The 25,148-nt window shown below is 34.3% G+C and overlaps 1 protein-coding gene across 9 annotated transcripts in view; it reads right to left on the bottom strand.

Moving 5' to 3' along the window:
- Positions 1-25,148, bottom strand: part of VPS13C (vacuolar protein sorting 13 homolog C) — a 205,126-nt gene that overhangs the window by 80,009 nt on the left and 99,969 nt on the right. For all 9 annotated transcript variants that reach the window (XM_034938865.3, XM_034938864.3, XM_055098860.2 and 6 more), the window contains 13 exons: positions 24,635-24,939; positions 22,508-22,655; positions 21,668-21,776; positions 17,477-17,613; positions 14,884-15,040; positions 14,004-14,083; positions 13,412-13,471; positions 12,497-12,659; positions 10,243-10,359; positions 9,356-9,459; positions 8,759-8,926; positions 3,214-3,518; positions 2,099-2,246 (listed from right to left, as the gene is read on the bottom strand). In XM_034938865.3, the coding sequence (XP_034794756.2) occupies positions 2,099-2,246; positions 3,214-3,518; positions 8,759-8,926; positions 9,356-9,459; positions 10,243-10,359; positions 12,497-12,659; positions 13,412-13,471; positions 14,004-14,083; positions 14,884-15,040; positions 17,477-17,613; positions 21,668-21,776; positions 22,508-22,655; positions 24,635-24,939 (2,001 nt within the window). The remainder of the gene's footprint in view (positions 1-2,098; positions 2,247-3,213; positions 3,519-8,758; positions 8,927-9,355; positions 9,460-10,242; positions 10,360-12,496; positions 12,660-13,411; positions 13,472-14,003; positions 14,084-14,883; positions 15,041-17,476; positions 17,614-21,667; positions 21,777-22,507; positions 22,656-24,634; positions 24,940-25,148) is intronic.

A 25,148-nucleotide genomic window follows, 5' to 3' on the forward strand; every position in this document is an offset into this window, starting at 1 on the left:
GTTGCTGCATTCCTGAGTTATAAGGATCCTTTTGGTTAAAGTAATTATAATACTTTGATGCTAAAGTATCAGATGTTACTTTTTTTTCTTGTTTCTTCTAAAATACTTTAAAAAGCATAAAGGAAAAGGACAGAGAATACTATAATCTTCCCCTGTGAATCTACCACCTGGCTTTGTCAAATCTTAACAAGCTGCAATATTTCCTTCAGATCTCGTTTCCCATTACAGATATAGCAGAAGCCCCGTGTGTACTTCTCTGAGACCCTATTCCCTTCTCCTTTCGTCCTTAGAGAAAGACACCAGCCTAATTTAGAGATTATTTCCATGAATACTTTTCTTAAAGTTATCACACTGCATCGCTTATAAACAATATATAATAGTATTATATTGCCTGTTGAAAATCTGAAATAATATAAAACTGATAGAACTGTACTATCATTTTGCAACTCACTTTTTTCATTTTTATGTTCAAGATATATCAATTTTGTTTGATATAGTTCTGTTTTATTCACTTTATCTGCTTTACAACATCCATTATATGAAGATACCATAATTTTATCCATGTTCTGCTACCAACAGACATTCAGGTTTTACTTATGCTTTCAACAAACCTATAACCACAAAATCTTTGAAAGGGATTGTCAAATATTAGTCCTGGGATCTAATCTTTGAAAGGGAGAGCCAAATATTAGTCCTGGGATCTAACCTCTTGGCAGAAAGACAGAAATTAAAAGAAGGTACCCATACTCTGGGATAAAGGCTACCCTATGAATGCCCAAACAAACAAAATTTAATAATTGTTCTTCATGTAATATATCCACTAGTTTATGAACAGAAACCCTTCATTTCTACAAGCTTCAATTTTAACTTCTTCCCTAATAAAACTCTGCTCCTTTGACCCTTCCTATTTCATGTTAGAACCAACTCTGAAATAATCACAGGTATGAAAACCCATTAAACTACTAAATTTTTGTTTGGTTTTGTTTAGTCTCTCTCACCCCTATCCCATCCTCGGCTGTTTGGTTTCAACAGTTTCACACATAGGCACACAAGAATCACAGGATTCCTATACTTCCACGACTACCTTCAACCAGTCTCACCTCCTCCTCTGAGCTGATATGCAACCTGCTAACTACATTATTAAAAATAATGCTGTGGCTGAGCACGGTGGCTCACGCCTGTAGTCCCAGCATTTTGGGAGGCCGAGGAGGGTGGATCACCTAAGGTCAGGAGTTTGAGGCCAGCCTGGCCAACCTGGTGAAACCCTGTTTCTACTAAAAATACAAAAATTAGCCAAGTGGATGGCGGGTGCCTGTAATCACTGCTACTCAGGAGGCTGAGGCAGGAGAATCGCTTGAACCCGGCTAGTGGAGGTCACAGTGAGCCTAGATCATGCCACTGCACTCCAGCCTAGGCCACAGAGCAAGACTCCGTCTCAAAAAAAAAAAAAAAAAAGTTGTATTTATATACTTATCAAATATACACATTTGCCTATTAAAATGGTAACACCTTTCTAATTAAAACAAGGCCTCTACAAACTACACTATTAAAAATAATGGTGTATTTATATGCTTATCAAATATACACATTTCCCTATTCAAAATGATATCACCTTTCTAATTAAAACAGGCCCTCTACACATTAAAAAATACTAAGGTGCTTTGAATATAGTGTCTGAATATCACTTTGCATTGTCTTACAATTTAACTGCATTAAAACTTTAATAGAATTTTCCAAAATTAAGAATAATATTTTTAGTACACTCCAACAGATTTTATCTCAGACTCCTTGCTGGTTTTACCAAATATCTAACTAAAATGAAAACAAAGAAAAGTGAGGGAAACAAGGATGATTTCATTTGCATATTTTTTATTTATTTATTTTTGTTGTTTTTGAATAGGAAACAAAATCTAGTTTACTCAATTTATTACTTGGGCAAAAGTACACATACAACAGACAAATGCTCACTAAGAGAAAACTGGTTTAGCTTTATCAATAATGTAGCAACTCCTACATTCTGATATCCACTAGAACTGCACTATGATCAATGATAAAAGCCTATCAAGAAATTTTCATATATTATATACTAGCTACTTACCTGCATAGGTTTTAGTTTTCCTTTTATCTCCATCCCTGGAATTTGCACATACCATGCTGCTGCTAAGTTTCGCTGTATGGACAAAAGCATGTTGACTGGTTTTAAAATTTCAATGTCATTTTGTGGCAAGCTAGCCTGCAAAATAGTTCTGAAAGAAAAACAAGAATTTATTTTTTACTTCAAATTTACATTTTAAAATGAGGACTATCCTATTGTGTAACAGTTTCCACACAGCATTTCATAAAGGCTAAAAGCTGCTATCAGAAGTCTTTTAGAATACACTTCTTTTCACATTTTTAAGATCAATCTAAATCACAACACGTAAGTTTATATGCAGAGCTATCCAAAACCAAACCTACATAACACTGATTTCAAAAACATAATTTTCATACACTATGACTACTGCATTATTTATTATTTTTCACAAAGGCTGTTTGATACAGCGAATAGTTTACTGTCATGCAAACAAATGTTACATCCTCCTAAAACTGGAAGATGAAGAAAGTAATCTTATACTTAGCCCTTAATATGTTATTGGTACTTCTCCAGACTCAAGGGGGAAACTCAACTAATCTAAAAGTTAAACGAACATATGGTTATAGTCATTCCAGCTTGCCTGCCAACAACCATTTGCATAACCAAATAAACGCTCTTGTCACTCAATAGAGCCAACACTGTCCCATTTCAATTCACTAATCCTTTCGATAACTCACTGAAAATTCCCAAATGTGACAAGGTTTGAAAATGAGAAATAAATCTTAAATTTTATATATTACGAAGTTTTTTCCCATCAAAAATAAAAAAGGAAATAGCTATGTGCAAAGTGAGAAAAATAAAGAATTTAAATTAAGTATTGAGTAAACTATAATTTTATAATAGCTAATTTTTATAGAATGAAAAAACTCATATTTCAAATGTAGTAAGGGAAAATACAGACTCCATGAGGCACATACATGACTATTAACCACTGACCAAGAAGCCAATGGTCAAGGTTTCATAATTAGAAGAAATAAGGAATGAAAACCACAAATTACTATAACATTTTACCTTAGGTAAAAATTGTATGAAAATCCTATTTCTAGTAAGCAATACACAATTAGATTACATATTTATACCTTGACAGCTTCAACTGAGTGAGTTCGATGTTCATTTTATCAATGACTGGAGGAAGAGAATAATGTTCCATAGGAACCAAGCTAAACTTGTTTTCAACTCTGATTAAACCCAGATCTGCTATAACAGCATTAGGTGATACTGAAGACTGAGGAATAATAATAACTGGTGCTTTCAAATTAATATCCATCAAAAGGCGGAAACTCTTTTGAGCCAAGTCTTTCATGCTGGAAGCAGCTCTTTCTGCAGCCTGGACTGTGGCTGTGCTCAAAGCTTCTTTAGCAGTTTGGAAATTGTTGAGGAAGTTCTGTTGGAAGAGACAGATATTTAGGGGAAAAAAGGCATTTATTTTTAAAAGAAAAAACTTTAAAAAGCATTTACTTTAAAAACTAAATAAAAAAGTAATATAAAAGATGTTATTTATGATTTTGTGTATGTAGAGAGTAAAGTCTAGAAACATACACTCTGAGCTATTAACAATAGTTACTGTAGGAAGAAAGAGCTCTTTCTTTCAATTCATAAAATATTTTTCATTTTATAAAATATTTTATAAAATATAAAATAATTGAGAATTATTTTATTCTCATGATAAATTTTTGCAACAGTTCTTTTAAAAATCTCCTTTTTATTAAGAATGTTGGTTATTTTAAATTCAAATTTAAATGAAAGGGAGAAGGGCAGTACCGTACTTCTCCAAAAGTGGGTTCAATTCTGTACTGCTAGGCCACAGCAATAAAGTTTAGTCTTAGAAACTAAGCTTCTGCCGGCTTATTTCTGAGGAGGCTTTTTTTTTTTTTTTTTATGTACTCAGCATGAGGAAAGACAGTTAATTGTCTACAATCCTGTAATCATTAGTAAGAGTCAAAATTTATTTATAATAAGATGTATTTCATCTCAATTTCAACTAAAAACAGAAAAATCTTTCCCCATGAGGATAAGATCATTCTCAGAAGCAATATTCTTGGTGTACATCCATTAATATTACAAAAGCAACCTAACCTCCCCGGCACCCACCTCCAAGTTAATTGTTCTCTAGAAAAGTAAACATGATGGTTTAAGTAGAAATGCATGCTTTTAAGGAATCATGAGATTCTGCACATGGGAAACCCTAAGGACTCCACCAAAAGGCTCCTGGAACTGACATACAACTTTGGTAAAGTTTCAGGATACAAAATCAATGTACAAAACATCCAAGCTGAGAGCCAAATGAAGAACACAATCCTGTTTACAATAGCCATCAAAAAAACAAAGTACCTAGAAATACATCTAACCAAGGAGGTGAAGGATCTTTACAAAGAGAACTAGAAAACACTGCTGAAAGAAATCACAGATGACACAGACAAATGGAAAAACATTCCATGCTCATGGACTGGAAGAATCAATATTGTTAAAATGGCTATACTTCTCAAAGCAATCTATAGATTCAATGTTATTCCTATCAAACGACCAGTGTCATTTTTCACAGAACTAGAAAAAACTATTCTGAAATTCATATGGAACCAAAAAAGAACCCAAATAACCAAAGCAATCCCAAGCAAAAAGAACAAAGCTGAGGCATCACATTACCTGACTTTATACTATACTATAAAGCTACAGTAACCCAAACAGCATGGTACTGGTACAAAAGCAGACAAACAGACCAAGGGAACAGAATCGAGAACCCAGAAATAAAGCTGTACACCTACAGCCACCTGTTCTTTGACAAAGTCAACAAAAAATAGACAATGGGGAAAGGATTCCCTATTCAGTAAATGGTGCTGAGATAGCTGGCTAGCCATATGCAAAAGAATGAAACAACGTTTTATTCTATGGTGAAAGGACCCCTACCTTTCACCATATACAAAAATTAACTCAAGATGGATTAAATATTTAAGTGTAAGACCTCAAACTATAAGAATCCTACAAGAAAACCTAGGAAACACCATTCTAGATATCGGCTCTGGGAAAGAATTTATGACTAAGTGCTTAAAAGCAACTGCAACAAAAATAAAAATTGACAAGTGGGACCTAATTAAAGAGCTTCTGCACTACAAAAGAAACTTTCAGTAGAGTAAACAGACAACCTACAAAATAGAAAAAATGTTCGCAAATTATGCATCTGACAAAGGTCTAACATCCAGAATCTATTAAAAAAAAGTGTGAACAAGTGAACAAGCAAAAAACAAATCCCATTTAAAACTGGGCAAAAGACATGAACAGACACTTCTCAAAAGAAGACATACAAGGAGCCAACAAACATATGAAAAAATGTTCCACATCACTAATAATTAGAGAAATGCAAATCAAAACCATAATGAGATACCATTTCACAGCGGTCAGAATGGCTGTTATTAAAAAGTCAATAAATAACAGATGCTAGGGAGACTGCAGAGAGAAGAGAACATTTACATAACTATTCATGCAAATCTATTTCAGCCACTGTAGAAAGCAATTTAGAGATTTCTCAAAGAACTCAAAACAAAACTACCATTTGACCCAGTAATCCCATTACTGGGTATATAACCAAAAGAAAATAAATGGTTCTACCAAAAAGACACACACACTCACGTGTTCTTCAGAGCACAATTCACAACAGCAAAGACCTGGAATCAAACTAGGTGCCCATCAGCAGTGGACTAGATAAAGGAAACATGGCACATATACACCATGAAATGCTACACAGTCATAAAAAAGAATGAAATCATGTCCTTTGCAGCAACATGAATGCAGCTGGAGGCCATTATCCTAAGCAAATTAACGCATGAACAGAAACCAAATACTACATATTTTCACTTATAAATGGGAGCTAAACACTGGGTATTTCATGGACGTAACAATGGGAAAAAAAGACACTGCGGACTACTACAGAGAGGGAGGAAAGGGGGAAAAAGTTGAAAAACTATTCTCAGTACTTGGGTGACGGGATCAATCATAACCCCAAACCTCAGCATCATGCAATATACTCATGTAGCAAGCCTGCCCATGTATGCCCTGAATCTAAAATAGTTGGATTATCAACTGAAATTAACAAGTGAAGTCCAAAAGAGTTGAAATTATCTTTTTTGAAAAAAAATATGATTTTTAAAAGTTTTGATTGGCAGCCCCACTAAGAAGAATAGGCAGATTTAAATCCTTCAGCCCATGTGATATGGTCTGGCTCTGTGTCCCCACCCAAATCTCATCTCGAATTGTAATCCCCAGATGTCAAGGGAGGGAACTGGTAGGAGGTGACTGGATCACAGGGGCAGTTTCCCCCATGCTGTTCTTGTAATAGTGAGTTCTCATGAGATCTGATGGTTTTATAAGAGGCTCTTCACCCTAAGCTTGCTCTTGTCTGCTGTCATGTAAGACGTGCCTGCTTCCCCTTCCACCATGATTCAGTTTCCTGAGGCCTCCGCAGCTATGCGGAATGCTGAGTGCATTAAACCTCTTTTCTTTTTTTTTTTTTTTTTTTTCTTTTTTTTTTTTTTTTTTTTTTTTTTTTTTTTTTTTTTTTTAATTTATTTTTTATTATACTTTAAGTTTTAGGGTACATGTGCACATTGTGCAGGTTAGTTACATATGTATACATGTGCCATGCTGGTGCGCTGCACCCACTAACTCGTCATCTAGCATTAGGTATATCTCCCAATGCTATCCCTCCCCCCTCCCCCCTCCCCACCACAGTCCCCAGAGTATGATATTCCCCTTCCTGTGTCCATGTGATCTCATTGTTCAATTCCCACCTATGAGTGAGAATATGCGGTGTTTGGTTTTTTGTTCTTGCGATAGTTTACTGAGAATGATGGTTTCCAATTTCATCCATGTCCCTACAAAGGATATGAACTCATCATTTTTTATGGCTGCATAGTATTCCATGGTGTATATGTGCCACATTTTCTTAATCCAGTCTATCATTGTTGGACATTTGGGTTGGTTCCAAGTCTTTGCTATTGTGAATAATGCCGCAATAAACATACGTCCCCATCAAGCTACCAATGACTTTCTTCACAGAATTGGAAAAAACTACTTCAAAGTTCATATGGAACCAAAAGAGAGCCCGCATCGCCAAGTCAATCCTAAGCCAAAAGAACAAAGCTGGAGGCATCACACTACCTGACTTCAAACTATACTACAAGGCTACAGTAACCAAAACAGCATGGTACTGGTACCAAAACAGAAATATAGATCAATGGAACAGAACAGAGCCCTCAGAAATAACGCCGCTTACCTACAACTATCTGATCTTTGACAAACCTGAGAAAAACAAGCAATGGGGAAAGGATTCCCTATTTAATAAATGGTGCTGGGAAAACTGGCTAGCCATATGTAGAAAGCTGAAACTGGATCCCTTCCTTACACCTTATACAAAAATCAATTCAAGATGGATTAAAGATTTAAACGTTAGACCTAAAACCATAAAAACCCTAGAAGAAAACCTAGGCATTACCATTCAGGACATAGGCGTGGGCAAGGACTTCATGTCCAAAACACCAAAAGCAATGGCAACAAAAGACAAAATTGACAAATGGGATCTAATTAAACTAAAGAGCTTCTGCACAGCAAAAGAAACTACCATCAGAGCGAATAGGCAACCTACAACATGGGAGAAAATTTTCGCAACCTACTCATCTGACAAAGGGCTAATATCCAGAATCTACAGTGAACTCAAACAAATTTACAAGAAAAAAACAAACAACCCCATCAAAAAGTGGGCGAAGGACATGAACAGGCACTTCTCAAAAGAAGACATTTATGCAGCCAAAAAACACATGAAAAAATGCTCATCATCACTGGCCATCAGAGAAATGCAAATCAAAACCACTATGAGATATCATCTCACCCCAGTTAGAATGGCAATCATTAAAAAGTCAGGAAACAACAGGTGCTGGAGAGGATGTGGAGAAATAGGAACACTTTTACACTGTTGGTGGGACTGTAAACTAGTTCAACCATTGTGGAAGTCAGTGTGGCGATTCCTCAGGGATCTAGAACTAGAAATACCATTTGACCCAGCCATCCCATTACTGGGTATATACCCAAATGACTATAAATCATGCTGCTATAAAAACCTCTTTTCTTTGTAAATTACCCAGTCTCAGGCAGTTCTTTATAGCAGTGTGAAAATGGACTAATACACCATGACAGTTACATGGAAATAAGTAATAAAAAGAAAAGCATTTCATGATGCTGTTGATCACAATCATAACCAAAAGCTGTAAGTTCCAATATGAGTCCTCCAAATGCCTGAAGAGTTTCCTCAAAAAATTGTTTTAACTAAATACTCTTAAATATATCTCATTAAACAAGTTACAGTGGAAAGCCCTAAATTAAAACATAAAACGTACATTTAAAATGTATACCTGTGGAAATGTTATAGAATTATAGTCTATATCTTCAAAACAATAATTTTAAAAATTCATTTGGTTAACATCATGAAAAGGATTTCTTTAAATATTAACATTCTGTTCAGCACTCAGGTGCTCATCACACAGCCTTATCAGTGAAGATTTTTACTATCTAGGTTCAGTTGTATAAGCAAAGATATTTAGGCCTCAGTGAGGAACAAATATATTTTTAAAAACTTACCAAAAGAGACATGAAGAATTTATGAACATAAACAATCTGAACACAACCCACTTTGAAACTAAGTTTGCCGTCTACTTTGGACATATCAGCATAGGCCTCTCCTTCTGTGGCATCTGGATAAAGAGCCAGTTGGAACCTAAAGACTTCATCTCCCAAAATAGAGACAGCCTAAAAGTATTAGATTAACTGGTTATTATATCAAAAGAGCTGTATAGCCCTTATCAATGTATTATAAATAAGTTCTCTTATTACAGAATCCTTGATATATGAAGTAGAAATATATGAATTCAACATTAAAAATTATTAGCTAAAAACATTTTACGTGACAATAACTTCTTCCTATTTCTATAAAAAGCATGTTATCAGTAAAAATATCAACCACTTAGCTGTTCAGAAATAACTTTTACAAATCACTGTGTATCAAGAGGCCTAGTCTATACACAATGTGAAAGCAGACTATTACCGTTTTCATCTCCAATTCCTAATAAAGTGCTTGGTACATGACAGATAATAAATGTATACTGTGCAAATAAATAATAGCATCTCAAATCCAAAAAGCAAAATAAATTCCAATATAAAAATCTATTTTTTAATCACCTTTTTGTGAATGGACTGCAAATCTACATTCATAACTATAATATCTTTAAGTCTGGCAAACACATCAGTCTGCTTAGGCTTCACAGAAATAGAGGCATCCATTCCTATAGGAAACATAACATTTATAAACTTTTCACCCAATCCACATGACTAAGCCAGTGGTATTTAAGTTCAATAATATACTGACAAGATATAAAGTGAATAAAAATTACTCATTATAAGACACATTAATGGCATCAACTTTCATGTATGAGACACCTAAGAAAGGTAATAATACCTTTAAATAATAACTTTAAGGGACACAGGCATCTCCTCCAAAAAAGTTGTAGAAATTTTAAAACCAAAAAATAAAAACCCACCAAGTTTCAAAGAAATTCAGATTAATTTAGAAAATTAATCACATTTCTCCAAACTTAAATATCCTCTGCATTGGCAAGATCAGCAGTGGTCATTTAGGAAGACAATATTTGTTAAACAGTGATCTTACAAACATTTACTATATTATTAAAAACTGTTGCTCCAATAACTAAAAATAAATGAACATTACTTGATGAATAGTCTTACTTCTATAATAAACTGTATTAGGAAACAGTCTTCTAAGATTTCCCTCCAAAAAAAATTTGTCATTCTCAGTTTCTAAAGGCATAATGATTTCTGCAACTGCATAAAAATGTAGATAATGCATAATGCATAAGGAATGTCTCAAGTCAGCAATGAATCACAACAAATTTACTTGTAACATTTTAAAGCACATCTGTGAAAAGTTTGCAAAGTCTTCAATATAAGTAAACCAAAAGAATACTCATGAGAAATCTAACAGGTACAAGCTCATTTTTCCTAGTTATGTAAAGAAACAGAAATACCTACAACAAGAAGTAACTACTTACCATGTATTTTAATATCTGCAATGTTACACTTCTGATCACAGACAAAGACATTAAATGCATTTAATTCAGCTGTGACCTTTAAATCAAACACATCCTTTTGGGAAATGTTGCTGGATACTAAAAAATAATAGAAACCTTCTGATGAGCAAAGGGAAAAGATAATACAACACATACAATAACCTCAAATCCACCAAAATAAAAGTACCCAATGTACTCTGAGGAACCAAAATGCCCTCCATTAAGATAACATGTAATTAACATAAATTTTGGAATAATTATCAAATTCCAATCTACAAAAATTAGCATGTTCCCCTTCAAATTAAGAATAAAAGCAACTATAATATTAATAGCACCTTGAAAGTGCAATTTACTAGACGGAAACTTTACTACAACTTTTTTTTCTGGGAAAAAAGAAAACATTCTATATTAGAACTCTAGAATTCTCTTGGTCTAAAGTTTTGATTCTGAACTCCTTTTTGTATCATATATTAGATTAAGGAAGAATAACTCATGATAAACTGCAATGGTGATGCACAGTTAATAAAATACATATTATTTACTATGGCACTTACATGTTATTAACTACATAATAAATTTCTCCAGATTACACCCTGTTGCTCCATCAAGAATCCTAAAATAAATTCTTTGAGAAATGAACATAAAGGGCCAACTTAAAAAATACAAAAAAAAATGTATAATGTATATGCACGCAGGTGTATGTGTGCATAAGAATCACAATCAAACTAGCGCCCTAAATCCACTTTAGTCCAGATCCTGACTGATAAATTTAGGATCCATTTTCCTAAAAATCTGTCTTGCTGGAAGGAAATAGAGCCTTCTGATTGAAATTGCAAAAGCACCAAAAGTATCTGTCCTTAATCACCAGTACGACAGGCTGTTTTTTTCTTTAATATTTGATGTAACATAATCAAACCACAAAGACCAACAACATAGCAAAACTGGAAGACTGTTTCTTTGGGTTAATAGTGTTTCTAGTTTATTGTGAGTTTAAACATTTCTTTTTCATTTATTCAACTGTGTTGTGTATGTACTGTATGTATATATAATATAAAGGAGAGGAATTTCCAAGGATATTTCTGAGGCTATTAATGTGACAAGTACATTAAAGACAAAGCAGGTAAAGCTCTTTTACTCCAGTTTATAAGGAAATTGTTGCTCTGTTCCACGGTTTAAAAAAATCACATCCGGCCGGGAGTGGTGGCTCATGCCTGTAACCCCAGCACTTTGGGACACCGAGGCAGGTGGAGCACCTGAGGTCAGGAGTTCACGACCAGCCTGGGCAACATGGTGAAACCCCACCTCTACTAAAAATATAAAAAATCAGCCAGGCATGGTGGTGAGCACCTGTAATCCCAGCTACTTGGGAGGCTGAGGCAAGAAAATTGCTTGAACCTGGGAAGCGGAGGTTGCAGTGAGCCAAGATCACATCACTGCACTCCAGCCTGAGCAACAAAAGTGAAATTCCGTCTCAAAAAAAAAAGAAAAATCAGATCCTTGTACCTGATCTAACAGTACTGACAGTTTTACACCAAACATGCCAGTAATATAGGTAAAACTCAAACTCGTAATGGTCTGAAAACTGAATTACTAGATGTTAAATACTGACATTATATAATATGAAAGAGAAATAATTAAAATGATATTTGGCTTAAAAGTAAGCAAATGTTATTTATTCACTCAGGATATGTCATACCTAATTTTTCATAACATAAGTCATATGCCTGAGGACCCTGTGCCCATTATCTGTGTGATCTAAATATAGTTTTGGCTAGAAACCAATATGAGTGTGTCTATTCCATGAGCTCCTTCCCTGCAGTGTCCCACTAAGCATTTAAAATTGCTGAGCACCAGGTAAGTCTACCTGACTAACTGAAACGGGCCTTTGTGACCTTGTATGACTGAATCATAACTGAAGTTTTTCCTTTCTCACTTCCATTGAACTGAAGACTACAAAGACACATCAACATAAAGTACATACAATTTCTATTTTATGTAAAAGCTAGACAGTGAATTGAAATATAAATACATAATATTAAACAACATCTATTTAAAATTCCTCACTAAACTGCTCTATAATCCCATAGAGATAACATTTTCTTTCTCTTGAAACTAACCTAATCTATCAGAGCAGCAATGTCAACATGCTAAATATTCATCTTAACTGAAAAAAACAAGTTGTTATATGATTATTAAAGTTCAAAGTATTATTAGATCATAATTCAAAAATTATTACCAGCTTTGACAGCGATACTTCTGGACTCCCCCACAAGTGGTTTCAGCTCGGATTCCTTCTCAGAAGAGGAAGGCTCAGAGAATGGAGCAGCAGATGATAAAAAATCCATGAAGGAAAGTAAAGCTTCCAAATGAAGTACTAAGTCTAAGGATGCAAACGAAACCTAAGATAATGAACAATTAAAGAGGCAGATTTCAGATGCAGTAACATCTTTACATCGGGGCTCAACAGATATAAGTAGCACAAGAACAGTTCAATTAAGGGCCTTTTTAAAATTTTTATTTTTTTAAGAACTCACTATTAACTCACTATTAAAATGTTAATCCTTGCCAGATAATAAATCAACTCTCTGCTCACTCCCATGTGCAACCACAATTTTAACTCAAAAGAACTGGATGAGTTTTAAGTAAAGATACAGGAAATATTATCAGGCTTTAAACCACATTTCAGGCAGTTCCAAGCTGATTATGCATGTTCAAATGGACTGTACCAGGTCCAGTACAGGTAATGCTTGTATGTGACGTCTGTACCAGGCCTTGCTTTATGCTTCAGTTAATCTTATTCTAATCCTAACGCCAATACATAATTCAAATGTTTAATGCTTCCATCAACGCTAGGCCAAAAAACCACAGTTGACAAAAATGAGTAACAAAATTCCCTTTAAGTGTATTATTCACATACTTGTCAAGAAATCTAAGTCAAAATTGGGAAACAATCTTTTCAGAACATACACCAACTTTTTGTAAGAACTTTATTCCAATTCTATTATCTACTTAACTTTATCCATAAATTAGGAATATTATTATTGCCACTGTTATTCTCACGTTAGAACTTACAATCTCACAGTTGAAAATGGCTATGAAGCTAGATATAATCAACACAACCCAACCTTATAGTAAATTATAAAAGATTTACCTTCAGTCTCTGTTTGGTACTGTCATGAATAGTTTTAAATTCTGGTCCATCACTGTCTGCCTACAAATAGTGGAGAATTACACCACTGAGTTTCAAACACTAAAAATTCATACACTGAAAATACACATATTCTTTACTTTTCTAAGTATGCTATTAAAAGAGTAAAAAGATATTTCCTAAAGGCAAAGAAACCATTCAAAAAAAAAAAAAACAAAACAAAACTGACCACATAAGCATTTCTTACATTCCATACAAGCAAAAACTCTAATTCCTTATCCTACTGTGGAGGAAATGCTAGTATATCTAGATTAGGTACACTAATCTAAAAAGTAGGAAAAAGTGCTAGATTATAACACACTTTGCTTTGGATTACAATGGAACTTTAGGTTATTACCATTTATTCAATATCATAGGGTAACTCAGAAGGTTAATGAAAGTATCCAGGATTTTCAGATGCTTGCAAAATTCACCACAATCAATAAGTTTAGGTAGAAAAATGTTGGGAGAGAAAATGAGAATATTAAATATAAGGGTAATATATATAACTTCATATATTCAAATATTAAAGAATCCTAGAAATGAAACTAGTTACCTTTGTCAGTAACATTTTCAGAAGGGGTTCGTCAGTCACATTAGAAGAGTTAATAATGTGAAGAGGTTCCCCTTTAGAGTCTAAAAGAGAAAAAAGACAAGGTTGATCCATCAAGTTAAACATTTCACACATTTTAAAACAGGACCAGCCAAATGTACACAAATATACATTTGTCAAAACTCAGGACTGTACACTAAAAAGAGTGAAGTATGTTCTGTATAAATCTTACCTCAATAAACCTGGCTTTGAAAAAAAAGGAAACAAATTCCATAAAACAAAAATACTAGTACCCACCAATTACAACTGGTATAACATATGGTACTACTGTATTACTCTCATCTAAACAAATCATGGTATAAAGAACCTATAAAATACATAAAGTAGGGATTATTCTCAATACAAGTTTATTTTACTTAAAGATATCCCATAGAGTTCTTATAAACTTTAAACACTAACAGAACTTTAAAAGTTAGCTTACTGCAGGAACTTAAAAGGTCAAGGATACCCACTAATGATAACTTAGTATTTATTCTGAGGGAAGGACATGAGACTACAGATGATATTAATTTTTTCCTCTATATACTTTTGTATTTGATTTTCATTTTTCACAAATACATATTAACATAATCAAAAAGAAATGTTAAAACTCACATAATTTAAAAATTTAAAAAACAAATAAAACATCATATTTCCTAGTAAATTAACCCAGCTTTTCAAAATGGGTCCCCTAGAACTGTACCCAGGGACTGTTTTTGAAAAGTTGAGTTAATGTACTAGGAAATTAACACAATTGCACAGAAATCAATATGTTTAATGTTGATAAAAAGGTAGGGATCATTTGCCTAATGAATAATTTACACAAACAATATTTCACACTTACCAGTGAAATCAAAGCACTGCATACTAATTTTTTTTAGATAAGCTTTAGCAGTCATGTCATAGGTTTTAACTTTAGCTTCCATTCCAAGTTGCAGGACATTTAGCTCATGTAAAGGCCTTCCTTTCTTTTCTGATGTTTTCATCAAAGTAACCACAACCTAAAAAACGGTACCAGTATTACCACCAACTATTTCACCAATATGCAATGAAGGTAAGTCAAGAATTTAGTAAGTATCCAGAGTGATATAAGGAAGAAATTCACACAATGTTAAGATGTTTACTTCTATTTGTGCCTGCAGTTTGGCGTGATTCCCAGAACTCCTAGTCTGATGGACAGCCTTTCTTCTGAAAGTCTGTAAGACCAACAGCCAATTTTTACACCACTCCTAAGGCAAGCTTTCTCATCTTCGGCACCATTAACATTTTGAGCTGGTAATTCTTTGTGGTGGGAAATGTCTTATGCACCGTAGGATATGAGGCAGCATCCCTGGCCTCTACCTACCAGTTGTCATTAGTATTCTCCCCCCAGATAGTGGCAACAGAAAATGTTTTCAAACAATGCCAAATATCCATTGGGAGCAATGCAAACTGCTCCCCTTTAACCTAATCATTGTCCTAAGGGAAGAGAACAATCATAATATATATTACAAATAATATTTAAAAGGTCTTATGGACTTTATATATGTGTGTATGTGTGTTTGTGTGTGTGTGTTAAGTATATCTGCAAATAGAATGATTCATCTATCAATGTTTCAACTACCAAGGCTTAAAAACCTTCATTAACTCTGATATTAACCAGAAAAACATCCAAGTTTAACATATAACATCAAAGGATGTATTTCAGATTCTTAAAAGTAGAGCCCATTCCTTTAAAAGTTTGTTTGTTTGTTTATTGACTGATTGATTGTTAGAGACAGGGTCTTGCTCTGTCACCCAGGCTGGAGTGCAGTGGCACAATCAGAGCTCACTGCAGTCTTGACCTCCTGGGCTCAAGCGATCCTCCTGCCTCCCAAGTAGCCAGGACTAAAGGCACATGCCACCACAACTGACTAATTAAAAAAAATTTTTTTTTTTTTTGTAGAGATGGGGTCTTGTTATGTTGCCCAGGCTGGTCTCAAATACCTGAACTCAAGCGATCCTCCAGTCTTGGCCTCCCAAAGTACTGAGATTACAGGCATAAGCCATTGCAACCAGCCTACTTAAAAGTTTATTATTTTTAGCTCAGAGCAAAAACATAACCTCTATAAAATTATTTAATGATAAAACGGATCTTAGAGGAAGTCCTTGCAAGTCCCTGTATCCACTATGCTTTCTCACATACTCACACTTTTATGTCTATTCCTCTTTCTGCCTTGCCCCAGACCCTTTCCTGATCCCTTTTCTCAGATAATTTTTTTTAATTTTTTTTATTTTATTTTATTATTATTATACTTTAAGTTTTAGGGTACATGTGTACAATGTGCAGGTTAGTTACATATGTATACATGTGCCATGCTGGTGTGCTGCACCCATTAACTCATCATTTAGCATTAGGTATTATCTCCTAAAGCTATTCCTCCCCCCTCCCCCCACCCCATAACAGTCCCCAGAGTGTGATGTTCCCCTTCCTGTGTCCATGTGTTCTCATTGTGCAATTCCCACCTATGAGTGAGAATATATGGTGTTTGGTTTTTTGTTCTTGTGACAGTTACTGAGAATGATGATTTCCAATTTCATCCATGTCCCTAAAAAGGACATGAACTCATCATTTTTTATGGCTGCATAGTATTCCATGGTGTGTATGTGCCACATTTTCTTAATCCAGTCTATCGTTGTTGGACACTTGGGTTGGTTCCAAGTCTTTGCTATTGTGAATAGTGCCGCAATAAACATACATGTGCATGTGTCTTTATAGCAGCATGATTTATAGTCCTTTCTTATTTCTCTTTAAAAACTTCATTGAAATGTCTCCTCCTCTGGAAAATCTTTTCTGACCCTCTCAGTTTGCTTAAATGCCCCCTCCCTACCATCAGCACCCCAAGCTCCAATTAGTATCCTCGGCAGAGTTTTTGTGAAATAATTACAAAAATGTTAACAGTTTTCCTGCATGAGTTCAGACTCTACGCCTTTTACCTCTATCCTTGTCACTGGGCACATACAATAAATATTTGTTGGATGGGTGAATAAAGAAGAAAATGTATTTCATCTTTCCTCAAGAGTATGCAGATGGCAAACATATTAGTAATGTAACTTTTTTTAAAAATGCAGGCATATTGTGTTTTATTCTATCAAGAGTTTCTAACATTTGAAAAGAATTTATCTGACACTATTGCCCTTTCCTGCATTTCTTATGTGACATCCAAAGCAAGTGACATTCCAACTGTCCTAAAATCATTAAAAAGCATGTTATACAACATGCTGTCATTTTCTCTATGAAATATTATAAACTCCCAAATCCTTAACAAACTTTCAATTTTTAAAACATCACTGCTACATGTGAACAGCCCACATAGATTTTTTTCATCAGTATCAATTATCTATAAGTTTAGTAGAGGTAATTCCAATATCCATTACTTATTCACTTTACTTTACAAAAACAGATGAAAATTACACACCTCTTTAATTTCAAAATTCAGCAGCATATTAATGATGTCTACAGATCTAATTTCTTCCACTCCAGTTGTTAAACTATTTTTTGAATCATGTACATCTTGTTGTGATATAGAGATTTCAAGGGGCTCTTTAATTTCACCTGAAATGTTTAAAAGAAATTCATTACTTTTATTCACAAATTTCTTCCACAAATATTTATTGTGGACTTATATGAGTATTCTGGACCTGGTAGAGGCAATGAAAATCCACAAATTAGTAACAGCGCTAGCCCTTGGAAAACTCATGGTTTAGTGGAAGAGACATATACATTTAAAATACAAACAAACAAGCAGGCCACACCTAGTCACATTAAGTGAACAAATGTTAATAGACTCTATATAAAATGCACTGAAAGCACAGAACAAAGCATGACACTGTTATACAGAAGTCAAGAAAGGCTGTATTAGAGGAGGTATTATTCAAGTAGAGCAAAGGACCTCCTCACACGGTGGAGATGTTACTAGAAAGGAGCAAAACCAGGGAATGATAACACATGATAGGTTTTGCAAACAGAATGGAGTTTGATATGGTTGAATCATAAGGGGGACAACAAGAGGTAATACTACAAAAGAAAAAAGGGAGTGGGAGGTCAGGGCCTCTTATGCCATATTAATAAACAAAGGTAAAGCTATATAATTATGATGCTGTGTTTCTGAAATTCGTACACCCTGAAATGCAATAAAATTGTTTTAAACTGTAACACAAAAAATAACAACAGCTATCACTTGCTAAGTGCTCATCTGTGTGGCAGACACTGTTCTAAGGTCTGTATATGGACTGTTCTATTTAATTCTTATGACATCTCTTTGAGGTAAGAACTTTATTGTCCTTATTTCAGAGACGGGCAAATTGAGGTTCAGACAGATTCAGTCCCTTGCTCAGTGTCGCACAAATGGCAGAGCCCAAATTCAGCAGTCTGATTTTACAGTCTTCACTCTCCACTGTCCCTCAATACCATTAAATTAGTTATTACCATTATTGCGGTTGACATTATCTTGACCACTAATACAACACACAGGAACCATGTAGTGTAAGCTATACCAGAATTACATACAGAAAGCCGCTATTGTTAATCATTACCTTTGACAAAGCATTGCATAGCACAAGGTTTCCTAACTATCACCTTACTCCATCACTGTTCCAAACGTAATGTGAACCAGGGGAAATGATTCTAGCAAATATTTTTGCTTTTATGAAACAATTCCCAGAATAGGCAAAGATTTTTCAAATGGAAAATAAAAAATACTGATCATTTAAAAAAACAGTAAATTTAAGTTGATTGAAATTAACAAATTTTATTCATTAAAAGATCCATTAAAAGACTCAAAGGCCACCAGTCAGAATATCTATTGAAAAGTCAAAAAATAACAGATGTTGGCCAGGTTGTAGAAAAAAGGAAATACTTATACACTGTAGGTAGAAATATACATTAGTTCAGCCACTATAGAAAGCAGTTTGGAGATTTCTCAGAGAATTTAAAACAGAACTACCTTTGACCCAGCACTCCTATTACAGGGTACATACCCAAAGAAAAATACCTCATTCTACCAAAACGACCACATGCCCTCACCTATTCATCACTGCACTATTCACAATAGCAAAGACATGGAATCAACCTAGATGCCCACTGACAGTGGACTGAATAATGAAAATGTGGTACATATACACCATGACATGCTATGCAACCACAGAAAAGAATGAAATCATGTCCTTTTCAGCAACATGGATGGAGCTGGAGGCCATCATCCTAAGTTAATTAGCCCAGCAAGAGAAAACCAAATACCACATGTTCTCACTTGTAAGTGGGAGCTAAACATTAAATATACATGGACACAAAGATGGGAACAACAGACACTGGGGACTACTAGAGGGGAGAAGGTGGGACTGGGGGAGGGTTGAAAAACTACCTATCAGGTACTATGCTCACTACCTGGGTAATGGGATCATTTGTAGACAAAATCGCAGTGACATGCAATTTACCCATGTAACAAACCTGGACATGTACCCCCTGAATCTAAAATAAAAATTGGGAAAAAAAGAGAGTGAAAGGTAAACCACAGACAGGGAAAAGATATTTCTATACATATATGCATACAACACACACTAAGCAACAAAGGGCTCACATTCAGAATTTTAAAACTACATATCAATAAGAAAAAAGGCAAACATCAAATAGTTGTCAGTAGGATAGAATGGTTACATCACATAAAAGGATATCCAAATGGCCAATAACCATATGAAAAGGTGATCACCTTCACTAGTAATCAAAAAGCAAATAAAAACCGTAGTGAGATGCCACTGCCTATCTATCAGAATGCTAAATTTAAAAAGATTGGCAATGCCAAGTACTGGGGAGAATGTGAAACAACTGGAACTCTCATACATTGCTGCTAGGAAAGTAAATTGGTACAACCAGTTGGAAAACTGCTTGGTATAATTTGGCACAAGTTATTGAAGCTAAACCCAAATCTCACATATGACCCAGTAATTCTACTCCTACCTATGTATCCAAAAAAAAAGTGTATATAACTATGTCAAAGACACACAATAACATTCATAGCAATTTCATTTATGATAGCTAAAAACTGGAAACAACCTGAATGTCCATCAAAGAATGAATAAAATAAATTTTGATACATTCATATAACTGAATAGTGCACAGAAATAAAAAGAACAAACTACTCCTATGCACAACAACACGGACGAATCTCGCAAAGAAAATGAAGAATAAAAGAAGCCAAACATCGAAGAGTAAATTCTGTATGATTCCATGTACACGAAATTCAAGAAGAGGCAAAACTAATCTATCTATTACAAGTTAAAATGGTAGTTACCTCTGCATGGATTTGCAGGCAGAGTGTTGGGTACTGACTAAGAAAGGGCAAGAGGGAGGCCTTCTGGGGTGCTGAAAATATACTATATCTTGATCATGGTGTATCCATATATGCAAAAATTCACTGAATTGTGCACTGAATATTTGTATACTTCACTGTATGTATTAAAATACAGTAAAATAGTTTTTTAATAATGAAAAATACAATGTCATACCGGTTTTCACTTAGCACATGGTCCAAAATTTTTTAATGTGATAATATACTATGTTAGAAAGGTATAGAAAAACAACCTGGTGGGAGTGCAGGGTTAGTAAAGTTCTATGGAGGGCAATCGGCAAGATCTATCAAAATCTTAAATTAGTCTATCGAAATTATTTGCTGACTTAATTGTCAATTAGATTTACATATTTTTTAACTGGTGTTATCCTATAGAAATATACATACTCGTAAAAGTATATGTATGAGGATATTCAATGCAACATGGTAATAATGAAAGTTTAAAAACAACCAAAAATGTCTAGTGCTAGGAACTTGCTAAATAAATTATGATGCTTCAACAGAATTTAATACCAGGCAGCCACTACAAAGAATGAAGCAGATCTATACATATCTACAGATATGGAATAGACACCAAGATACACTGTTAATATTTGTTTAAAAACAGCAAAGTGAATAAACACACACATGCATGTACACATACAGGATGCTACCATTTGTTTGAAAAAAACTAAAGATTATACATTTATGTGTGTATACAACATTTTATATATATATATAGACATACACATATATTACCTTAAAAAATAAGGCTGGAACTTTTTCTTTAAGTCAAAAGGGCCATGGTAACTAATAATTTAAATTCTCTTTCCTTTTTTACTGCTGTATAATCTTTTCATTATCTTCGGAAAGTGATAATTTATCAACCATTTCAATTCTTACAGATATTTTACTACCAAGCCTTATTGAAAAATCAGATACACTATGCTACCATAACCTACTGCCAACTCAAAATGGTTTCTTCTATACATGCAATTTCAATGATTATTTCAAGAATCTACCACTGATTTGAAGTCCTTCTTTATGGCCTCCTCTCAACTCACGCAACTTAGAAAAAAGTCCAAAACTATAACTGACAACTTAGCTTAAGAGAGTCAATCATCTCCAAATATGATTTCATTCGATAGCATCTTGTTTGTTTACTTGGTAATATAAACTGCAATTTGTAAACATATATTTGTTTACTTTTTATTTGCTGATTCCCTACTAAACCATAAATAAATAGACACATATGTATTATGCCACTTACTGTCAGCCTCTTACCTGTCTCTTGTACTCTTGGTTTCACTTTATCCAAGTCTTCAGTACCCTCACAGAGATTTTCTGTTAGTATCCTAAATAAAAGATTAAGATCTTCTTGATTTAGACTAACCTGTAAAATATTATGTTAAAAAAAAAACTATATTACGTTTTAAAATGAAACAATTTTAATACACAAAATAAATTCCCAGTTGCAACACATGAGGGACAGAATAATCCTAACACTGAAAAGTTACATACAATCACAACTCACTTAAGTACTGCACTACTTATTTCATGTTAAAATTTTTATTTTCAAAGATAATAAGATGTTTATAGAAAACCAGTGTAATTTATCAGCCAGTATTGGCTCCAATGACTTGACTTACGTTTACTGAAAGTTAATTATGATCAAAGAAATCTGACCTTTTCTATTAAAGTGACAACTTTGGAAAATGCATAATTCTACTTTTTAAACAATAACAATTCCAATGAAATAAAATGGTTGTCTTCAGTATAAAAAAGTAAATATTTCCCTCAATGCTATCATCATCTTAGGGCTACTTAGATATCCCTAAAAACAAAATGTACATATACAATACATGAGATATAGTATAATATGCTAATACATAATTTATATACAGATCTCTACCAATATGTATGTATAACAAATTTTAAAGTTAAGAAATCTTAACTAAAGATTAAATTCTACTGAAAATAATAATGATCTTGTTGGACAAAGTCTCACTGAAATTTCTCTTATACTATTCAGCAAAAGAGTCTACATTTCATTTGGATTTCTGCTAAAAGTCTTTGGAGTTTAAAATTTCAACAATGAAGTTTTTTTTTCACTCATATACTTACATTTATTGAATCAAGACGTCCTTTAATTTCCACTACAGGCACCTTGTGGTACCAAGATGCAGCTAGATTCCGATTTACAAGAAATTCCAAGTTAATTGGGTGCAACAGCTGAATATCAGGATGGTGGATGCCTGGCTGGATCACTGTCCTACGAAAAACAGAAATGTTACATCATGCATAGATATAGGGTAGAAATGCAACATATTAAAAAAAAGCAAAGTCAAGCAGTTATTTGCTGCTCTAAATACTGATCTGAAACAGTGTGGCTTCAGTATTTTCAAAACTGAATCTATAATTAATCTATAATCCACTAGAAGGGACAAATTAAAAGGTGATATACAATGAACCATTAAGAAAACTTTTTTCTTTAAAACAGTAGATAGGTGAAAAATTGAATAAGTTTTTAAAAGCAATCCACACCATTGAAGAAATACAGAAAATCATCATATACAGTTGTTCAAGGATTAATAGGTATGTTGGTGCAGAGACTGAAGAAAATGATGGCAAAGTGAACAAGAGGAGTTAGCATTTTCCAAGGCATTTCATAAAGCTTTTCTCTAGGATTATTTTCTAGACTTGCCTTGTAGTCATTAATTTTTTATTCTACATAATTAAATCTTCATGGATGGGGTAGAAAATAATTTTAAAATGAATTATGTACAGATTTCATGTGCCACCTGGTATGAGCACTGAAGATACAAAATAATTTACACAACATGCCTGCCAAAAATGTGTAAGTTCAATCAAACCATGAGGAATCACTCAGACAAAACCAAATTGAGAGGTGAGTGGAACCGGACTGTAGTCTTCAAAACTACAGTAGTAGTCATGTAGTCATAAAAAGACAAAGAAAAGCTGAAGAACTACTCCAAAATAAATTTTTGTCAGTACAGAAATCTTCCTCAATAGTACAGAAGACAATTATACGCTATGGGTGATCCTGAATCAGGGAGAAATTTTTATAATGGACATTCCTATAATGCGAATTATTATAATGGGACAACTGGTAAAATCTGAATATTGACTGAACTTCAGATTATAGTATTACATCGATATTAAATTTCTAGAATTATATCATAGTTAATATAAGAGAATGAATGTCCTTGTTTATAGGAGACATATGATAAAGTATTTAGGGACAAAAAGTTAAAGATGTCTATTCTCAAATGATTTAGCAAAAAATGTTTTAAATATGTATATGTTTATAGATAGGTTAAAGCAAATATAAACAACTGGTGAATCTAGATGAAAGATATGTAGGTGCATTCACAGTACTATTTTTTTCCATTTTTCTGTAGGTCTGAAATTTTTTAAAACAAAAGTTGATTTAAAAACTGTTCTGGTGGCCTGGTGCGATGGCTCATGCCTGTAATCTCAGCACTTTGGGAGGCCAAGATGGGCAGAACACCTGATATCAGGAGTTTGAGACTAGCCTGGCCAACATGGTGAAACCCCGTCTCTATAACGAAAAATACAAAAAAATTAGCCAGGCATGATGGCACGTGCCTATAGTCCCAGCTACTCAGGAGGCTGAGGCAGGAGAATCACTTGAATCCAGGATGCAGAAGTTGCAGTGAGCCAAGACTGCACCATTGCACTCCAGCCTGGGTGACAGAGCAAGACTTCATCTCAAAACACAAAATAAAAAACTCTTCTGGGCCAGGCGCGGTGGCTCACACCTGTAATCCCAGCACTTTGGGGGTCCAAAGCAGGTGGATCACCTGAGGTGAGGAGTTTGAGACCAGCCTGGCCAACATGGTGAAACCCCATTTCTATTAAAAATACAAAAAAAATTAGCCAGGCATGGTAGCACATGTCTATAGTCCCAGCTACTCGGGTGGCTGAGGCAGGAGGATTGCTTGAACCCAGGAGGCAGAGGTTGCAGTGAGCCAAGATCACGTCACTGCACTCCATCCTGGGTGACAGAGCAAGACTCCAACTCAAAACACACACACACACACACACACACACACACACACACAAACAATGACAACAATTAAAAAAAACTGTTCTGTGTAATGGAACAGTTTATTTGAATAAACTGTGTTGGGTAGGAATTTCAAGTCATAAAATTTCATGGAAATCATGAATATAATATTTAAATCCATAATTATTGAAAGAGCATACCTATAAAGTGTAAGCTTTGTTAGCTGCACATCCATTCTATCAATTACTGGAGGATTTAAGTAGTCTTCATCAGACACCAGACTGAACTGATTATGAACTCTGATTAACCCAAGATCTACCACTACTGCATTGGTGGAAATAGAAGACTGTGGGATGACTATAACCGGTGCTTTCAAATCAATATTGATGGAAACACGAAAACTCCTCTGGGCAAGATCTTTCACACTTGTGGCAGCCTTTTCTGCAGCCTGGGCAGTGGCAGCACTCAGAGACTCTTTGGCTGTCTGGAAATTATTCAGGAAGTTCTGTGGACACAAAGCATAAAAAGAGAAATTCAAAGAGAATACAGGCACATCAATAATAACACTATCTTCTTTTCATACATGTGGTAACTTTTTTTTTCCAATATTTAACTTTCCGTTGAGCCCTATTTTTCTAGCAGTATTAAGAAATTACTGATAATCCATCTATAACTATGAGCTGCCTAAACTGAGCTAATGTTATATGGTTAAGG

This window comes from Pan paniscus, chromosome 16, assembly GCF_029289425.2.
Source record: "Pan paniscus chromosome 16, NHGRI_mPanPan1-v2.0_pri, whole genome shotgun sequence".
NCBI lineage: Eukaryota > Metazoa > Chordata > Mammalia > Primates > Hominidae > Pan > Pan paniscus.